The sequence below is a fragment of the Lotus japonicus genome, chromosome 5 (genome assembly GCF_012489685.1).
Source record: "Lotus japonicus ecotype B-129 chromosome 5, LjGifu_v1.2".
In the NCBI taxonomy this organism is placed as follows: domain Eukaryota; kingdom Viridiplantae; phylum Streptophyta; class Magnoliopsida; order Fabales; family Fabaceae; genus Lotus; species Lotus japonicus.
The window spans coordinates 42267830-42275772 of NC_080045.1; the positions used below are offsets into that span (position 1 = coordinate 42267830).

At 39.5% G+C, this 7943-nt stretch overlaps 2 protein-coding genes across 2 annotated transcripts; both read right to left on the reverse strand.

Moving 5' to 3' along the window:
* Positions 1–3438: 3438 nt before the first annotated feature.
* Positions 3439–4863, reverse strand: LOC130719576 (protein FAR1-RELATED SEQUENCE 5-like). The gene has a single exon (XM_057570194.1). The coding sequence runs from the start codon at positions 4861–4863 to the stop codon at positions 3439–3441; it is 1425 nt and encodes a 474-aa protein (XP_057426177.1).
* A 168-nt stretch (positions 4864–5031) lies between these two features.
* Positions 5032–5932, reverse strand: LOC130719577 (protein FAR1-RELATED SEQUENCE 11-like). Its single transcript, XM_057570195.1, has 2 exons — positions 5879–5932; positions 5032–5787 (listed from the first exon to the last, which is right to left on the reverse strand). The coding sequence occupies exons 1-2, from the start codon at positions 5930–5932 to the stop codon at positions 5032–5034; spliced, it is 810 nt and encodes a 269-aa protein (XP_057426178.1).
* Positions 5933–7943: the final 2011 nt, after the last annotated feature.

The window sequence follows — 7943 nt, forward strand, 5'->3', positions numbered from 1 at the left end:
AACCCTCAGCTCAAACTAACTTCTTCTTGGTACTTTACTGAAGGTTCCAGCAGGCCAACGGACACGGATACCAAATGGATGTAAAGGAGGATATCAAACAAATCAACATGGCCATTAAAGCCCTTACTGAAACAGTCACAAAATCGCTTATACAGAACAAGGTAAGTTTAATATTTACAGATGCATTATTAGTAGTTCATAAATCAAGTATCGTGTGGGTTATAAGCACTAACAAAATATTTTTTTACTAATGATAGGTAATGAACACTCATATTGACGAGTTTAGCTTCACAATGACCACCATACAAAACTCCATTGAGCTGATGGGGAAATCAGTATCTGCAAGTGAGGTAACACATGTGAGACACACTCCAAAACAAACAACACAAACTGATGGAAGTCAAAGCTGCACCCCAAGTGAAAACGTAACACCAAACACGACTGCTGCTAAATCTGTCAACAAGAATCGCGAGGTGGACCTTATCGGAGATGAAGACCTTGACTTGCTGACATATATTTCAGATGATGAATACGTGGCTGATGACAATGAAGAGGTTATGCTTAGCCATGAAGAACACAAGGGTGATGCTTTTTCAATAACATGGGGTAAAAGATTCGCTAACCAATCAGTTAATAAAGTACGAAAGACACCAGAACAGCCTAGCCCTACCCAGGTGGTTCACTACTAAATTATTTTTTATGGTTCGTATGTGTATTGTCCTATGCTTACTGATGGTGTAATATCTTTGATGTGCATCGACAGAGTCTGATTCGTGCATTCAACAAAGATGATGGACTAACAGGGAAAAAACTTTTTCATTCATCAACACCAACCAAACGCAAGGGCAAGGGCAAGGGTTCCAAAGCCGGTGAAGATGAAGACCTTGTTAGCGATAGCACTGAAATGTTGCCTTCATCAGATAGCCCAAAGAGTGTCAAAAAAGGAAAGGGCAAATTGTCGGCTGCAAGAACTCCAACAAATGGGGAAAATGCTAAAGAAAACCCACTTTCTTCAGTTTCTGAAACAACTAAAAAGAAATGCAAGGAAATTGATACTGTTCCTAAGTCATTTGAAACTATCCTCAAACATATGAAACCTTCTAAGGGTTACACATTGCCTGAGGTTGGTTTAGTTCTTTTTTTTTTCCTTTGATGCAACCGTTATGAATATGATGTACTGACATGGTTAAGTTTGTTTCGACTTAGGGGATTCTATGCTATTTTCCCCCAACATAGGAAATGCTCCTGGGGAGGACTGAAGTGAAGATTGCTTGCTATGTGTTTCATTCAGTTTTAGAACCAGAGTGAGCATCTTTTTTACTGAACATTATCGGCCTAAGCATTGTGTTATTTGTCACACAATAACGTAATTGGATCAAAATTGAAAACAGGGAAGTGTTGATGCGTTTAGGAGACATGTCAATGACCAGGCTAGATTTTCACTGCATGTGCCCAGAGGTTGACATCAAAGCAGAGGTAATGTAGTAATTACTAGGAGTACAATCACAAATTTCTAAATGTATTACAATGATCAATGTATGCATGACTCTTTCTTCAATAAATTCCAAATGGTAACCTTAATGAGCATGAAGAGCACATGCGTGCAACATGATGCCATAACTCCAACTGTGTGGTCACTTCCACCTACTTTCGTGGTGTGTTTTTATAGTGTTTACCATGTTTATAATGTACAATAGTGGTCAATATGGAACATTTTCTTGATTTGCTGCTTTTTAATGAACAGGAAGATGTTTTCAAGGGAGATTCAATTAAACAACTAACAGAGACATATGCTGGAGTCTGGATGAAACCTTTTGAAAGACTGAAATATGTAATCCATAATCACATGTTGTCAACTTCAATATGATATCAATGTCAATGTGAAATTGCACTTGCAATGCTCACGTGTTGATTACAATTTCTTCTCTGTACACAGGTCTACATTCCCATAAGGGATGAATACGACCATTGGTTCTTAATGGTCATCTCCCTAGTTCATCAAAAGGTTTTTGATCTAGACTCAAATTTGGATCGGTTGGATGTTCTTAAACGGTCTGACATGATCTCTACTTTGGTACAACACATTAACCCTTGTAGAATTTTGAATTAGGTATGTAAAATGTATAAGTCTAACATTGTCTTCACATTTGTGCTGAAATCAGACCGCCGCTGTATCGGACATTGTCACAACGGGGGTGTATCCACTGTTGTTGACTAAGCTTGCTGCAAATTTCCCGTCCTGGAAAATCGGAGAGGCTACGGGGACACCGAACTGGGGAAACAGGTTGGGCACATGCTTGTAGTTTCCTATAAAATTTTGTTACTGTTTCTATGAGTCATTCATTGAGTGTTTAAATTAGCAAAATCTTCATGAATTGAAGCAAACATTCTGGCATTTGGACAATGCATTGGATGGAGATGGAAGATGCGTTCAATCCAAATCTAGTTGTCAGTGTAAGCGCACAACTGTACTTTTTTGTTGAATACAATAGCTAAGCTCAAAAAGAAAGTTAATTAATTATTTTACTTTCAGATGTTGCCAAGCTCTTTGAGGATGAGGTTGACTATGTCTTTGCTGACTGGAGCGTACAATGAGGAAAGGAGGAAGCTACAGATAAGCAGTGAGGTCTTCTGGAAAACTCTAGAGAGTACAGTTGATGTTGGATGGTGGTTGGTCATGCAGTAGGTCATGCACATAGTAGGTTGACATTTTTTAAGAACTAGATAAGGCTTTTGGTACTGAGTTGCCCTCGTTCTTTTGGTTTGTAATGTGTATGAACCTGTTTATTGGATTGTAGTTTTGTGGATTTTGGTGCTTCAAGCCTGGGCCGGTTAACTTTTTATTTTGGGCTGGCCCAGAAAAATATGTAATTGGATCTTTCGGTGTTGCTTGTGGCACACTGTTAATTTATTGTTAAATTTCTTTGGCACACTTAAATTTATGCTTGTTTGTGGCAAATTCTGTTTTGAATAATTGTTCCCGATCCCCTTAGCCCATAAACACTTTCATTAGTGGACCTTTAGGCAGTACTCATAAACCCTTTCCTAAACCCTTAGCCCATAAACCTTTTTACTTTAATAGGTTTAATGGAACTAAAGAACACATGAAGTCTGAAAACAACAAATTAACATGAACAACAATGAACACATGGAATTGACTGAAAACAAACATGAAGTCAATACGTTAACCAACACTAACACAGTAGGAATCCAACATTAACACGAATTGTTTTGTACCTAATACAGCACAATCTAATTAAAAAGGAAAGACATTTAAATAAGGTTCCATCACTAGAACTAAACTGCCACGACCTCCATACACCACAGGATCCACAACCTGCAATTTATACGTATATTAAGCACATTGAAACCTTTCATTTCAACAACATAAGCACACGAAGGCATAAAAGATAGAGGATAGTTACCTCAACAAAAGTCTCAAACATTTTCTTCTTCTAATAGTCTCTGGCTGGTACCAGCCCCAACAGATCCTTCTTGAGTACACGTAAAGCCTTGTTGAGTTCCTAGTTGAGTAGAAGCTTGGCCATCTCTACGTGTGCATGTTGTGCGGTTGTGTTCTGGCTGCCCACAGTTACCACAGCGTAGAGTACGCTTACCTTTGATTGACCGTTGAGAGATTACAGCCCCACATCCCTTAGATCTCACAACATCAGGATTCCTAATGTGTCTCTCTTCACCTTCCCCACCCTCATCAACTGTTGCACCTTGGTTAGCAGCACCATCTCCAACTGTCACATCTACCTGTAAATTACTGCTCAGCTTTTTACAGTGATCAAATACAAGTGATTTGGTCTCTTGAAATTGTGTACTTGTGCGACAAGCAAGTTTGCACATCTTTCTACAACTTGCAAGCAATGCGGAATATCGACAGACTGTTAGTTGATCCCATTCATTCATTTCAGTTTCTCCAAATCCCTCAATAGATTCCTTAGCATTAATAGTCCACCTATCAAGAACAAGGGATTTAGGAATATCAACCATGTCTATGTGCATCATCACAGAAACAATGTGATCACAAGGAATGCCTACTGACTCCATTCTCACACAGCTGCACTTTAACTCACTAGTAGGTGCATAATAAGTAACTTGCCAATTCCTTCCAGTTGAGGGATAATGCCTTACAAAGTAGATAACACACATTGTTGTTTTCTTGAACCCAAAAACCCTCCATGTTGAAGCTCTTTGAAGAATAGCCCAGAAACGACGAAATATGTTACGCGTGTAGATCTTTGATGCAGACCTCTCCAGTCCTTTTAGCGATGTCAACAACACTTCTTCCCCATGTGTTGAATTAAAGTCATCTTCAACCTCCTTGAACCTAAAGTAGGTCATGCACCTGTGAAAGTTCTTCAAGAATTTACACAAATTATTTTTATAATTCACATATCTTCCGAGCTGAGCATGCAAGTCTTCAACTCGCGACGTGGTCCTAAAACCACCAAAAAACTGACCGCGCATGTATGCAAAAGCCCACGTTTCCTTCTTCTCATACGTCTCCTGAACCCATGGCACATCTTGAACTTCACATTCTATCACCATCTTTTCCCACCTATCTTCAAACCCAGCAACCTCATAGTCACCCAACATGCATCTTTTAAACATTTCTAAGAATTTGGGCTTCTTCACATACTTGTTTGCGTTCTCTAATAAATGCCATGCACACAACCTATGGTAGGCTTTGGGAAATACTCTTCTAATCGCATTCTTCATGGACTTGCATCCATCAGTAATGACAGATACAGGAGCTTTGCCTTTCATTGCATCCACAAATTTTTCCAGCAGCCATACATAGGTTTCTTCTTTCTCATCAGATACAATTGTCGTGTCAAACACAATGGTCATGTTATGATTGTTAACTCCAGACAATACCACAAGTGGGCAACTATATTTGTTTTTTCTATACGTAGCATCAAATGCTAACACATCACCAAAAACACTATAGTCTCTACGACTTTGTCCGTCGCACCAAAACAGGTTAAGCAACTTTCCTTGCTCAGATTTCTTATGGCTCTAGTACATGTCTGGATCTTTGCTTCGCAAAGTACGCAGATAGCCAAATGCACCTCTTGCATCAGGCAACTGCTTTCTCCTCTCCTTATCCAATACATTGTACATGTTCCGCTGATTAAAATTTACATTAAGACACCCACCCGCTTCACCAGCAAATGATGCATAAACCTGAGGAGGTGAAATACCAACTCCAATCATGTTGTTCATCTGGGAAACATCCATGTCACACATCTTCCTATGACCGGCTAGCAAACCTACATGCTTATCAGGGACAACCAAGTGACTATGGCCATCATCGAGATGTTTAACAACCCAACGGTGACCAGATTCATCAATATGGACCTTGCAGTGTGCTAAACATCCACACCTAATGTCCCTCCTAGGCTCACGCTTCCGAACTCCATCTTCCCCAAATCTATCTTCTCTGTGACCTTGTTTATGACAGACAAAATTCTGCTGCACAATTTCTCCCTTAAAGTTTTTCTTGACAACGCTACGACGGGCAGAAAATCCATTAAACCGAGCATACATATTGTAAAAATCATAGGCAACATTACGATTTAAAAACCGGTATTTCTTCATGTCTTCAAATGTTAAAGTGATGAAATTGATGTCACCCATATCTTCAACACCATCTATGGGAATGGTACAAGTTTCTCCAATGGATTGTACATCATCTTCACCATCACAAAAGTCTTCACTTTCCTCACTACCAGAAATCTCATTCGCGTCATCACTATCGGAATCCTCGTTCTCCTAAACAAAAATAACGAAACCATAGTAAAAATGAGTAAAAAGGAACAAGAACAACATCGTCAATAACGTTTGAAGACAATAAATACCAAACCTGCAAAAAATCTTCTTCGTTATCAATCTTTCTTTCTCCTTCCCCAGTGGCCATCGTTGAAGAGTTGAAGAATCGCCGGAGTACTGTCGGAGAGATCTACAGACAGTACATCACAAACATCAGAAATGTGTATTCGAATTGAACTAAGAGGTTCTCAACCTAAAAATTGAATTGGGGGTTTTCAGATCCACAATGCTTTCTTAGTGAAAATAGACGAGACAAGAAAAATCGTGAGTTGGAGGGTTAGATCTGCCAGAGGAGGCTGGTGCGGGTACAACCAAAGCTAAGGGGGTAAATCTTCTTCAAGTGTGAAATTAATTCCAGCTGAGAGTGTCCCCCTAAATATATACTAGTAATTAGTGCGGAATCATGATTACCAATTAACGGTCTACTTAAAACTTTAACTAAAAATATTATTAACATAACCTTTTTTTTTTTACTGGAAGGGTGATGGCAGGTAAAAAACAGGGCTCCAAAATTAGAGCCCGAAAAGACGGGCTCCATGTTAGATGGACCCTTTTAATATATGAGTTGGAATTAAAAAATAAAGTTTTAGAATTTTTCCATTAAAAAAAATTAAAATGCCACGTGGAAAAGCTGAGTAGGCTAAAATTGAAGCCACATAACCGTCTGGGAGTCTTTGTCCTTAATTGAATTAAAAAAAATCAAGGGACCCAATTTGATGTAAAAACAATTTAGGTCCTGGAGCTGATTCCCTTTGTAATTTCAGGGGTCATTTGACCCTTTAAGCATTTATAAATTATGCAAATTTCCATCTCACTCTCACACTTTGAGTTGTCACCTACTTTCTATCTACTTAACTTACAATCCAAAATGTAGCATTCACTTTCATATCGCCACCCTGCAGCACTTCCGGTGGCACCTATTTCCAAAGACAAATCTACCAACATCTTCACAATTCAGTTTCCATTAAAAAAACATTGCTACCCTTCGTTCAGGGGTATTTGCCAACATGTTATGAGGCTCCAGTCTTCGGTGGGTCACCATTACATGACTTTGAAAGGCGAACATCTTGGAAAGGAAAAGCGCAGTGCATCTGGTGCAAATGGCTTTCTCTTTTCATGATATACCAGTCAGAATGGAGGACCCTCCAACGTAATCTGAATTGACTCAAGGCTAGCTTTCTCGTGGCAAGTTAGTTCAATGCTATTGAATTAGCTTTAAGGGAAGGAATGATTAGGCAAACGGGCTTCAGGCCAACAGAGTTGGTTTAAGCGGATGCCCACATGAGGGTAGCCAACAACATATATTTGGCAAGGCAGAAAGATCTTGGAATCAAGGATCTTGAATAAATTTCCGCTTTTCCAGTAGCTAGTTTAGATATGGCAAGTGGTTCGAGTCAAGTGTCAATTAAAGAACCAATTGTTGGCAAGAGTCACAAATATGAATCCAGTACGCAACTCGGTTTTCCGCCTAAACGACCCTAGCGTATGGAAGAAAGAAGTGGTCTTATTCGAAAATTAATTTCAGTCCTAATGCGATATTGAAGGCACCTTCAATGAAGTCCTCGTGACACGCTCGCTTTACCCCCCATTGGCGACATGCTCCTTCACTTTCTCTTGCGCCTGCTCCCCTCTCTTGTATGTGAGTTTCATCACCGGTGTGATTGGTAAATTTCAAGCACCTTTCAACACCTTATTAACAACTTCAAATAGGTTGTTGTCATGTGACCGAATCTACGTCTCTCTTCACCGCATGCAAGGCTTCATGTTTGCTTTCTAATGTTATCAATCCATTGCCTGATATTTAGAGTATTCTCATCATGACATCTTGTGAACCTCTTCTCAAAATTGTATGCACAAGGTTCATAACCTGCATCAATTTAACTGTGTTCTTGAATTTGTTGGCAATGCAGCTAAGACATCACACATAATAAGCATGGGGTGGTTGACTCTACGGAGATTGTAACGCCCCAATTTCTAAACCGGGATCACATTAGTAACCCAACAAAGTATGAGGACTAACTCGGGTTCTTTTCTTCCAAAAGGTGATATTAATTTCGAAAGCAAAGGCCCATCATCGCCCAAGCAATGGCCCAAGAAGT

Bases quoted from the DNA above. Each gene is read 5' to 3' on its own strand.
- LOC130719576 (XM_057570194.1), bottom strand. From the start codon at position 4,863: ATGACCATTGTGTTTGACACGACAATTGTATCTGATGAGAAAGAAGAA.
- LOC130719577 (XM_057570195.1), bottom strand. From the start codon at position 5,932: ATGGCCACTGGGGAAGGAGAAAGAAAGATTGATAACGAAGAAGATTTT. The intron at 5,788-5,878 runs GTTTGGTATTTA...ATTTTTGTTTAG, and splicing joins ACGAAGAAGATTTTTTGCAG to GAGAACGAGGATTCCGATAG.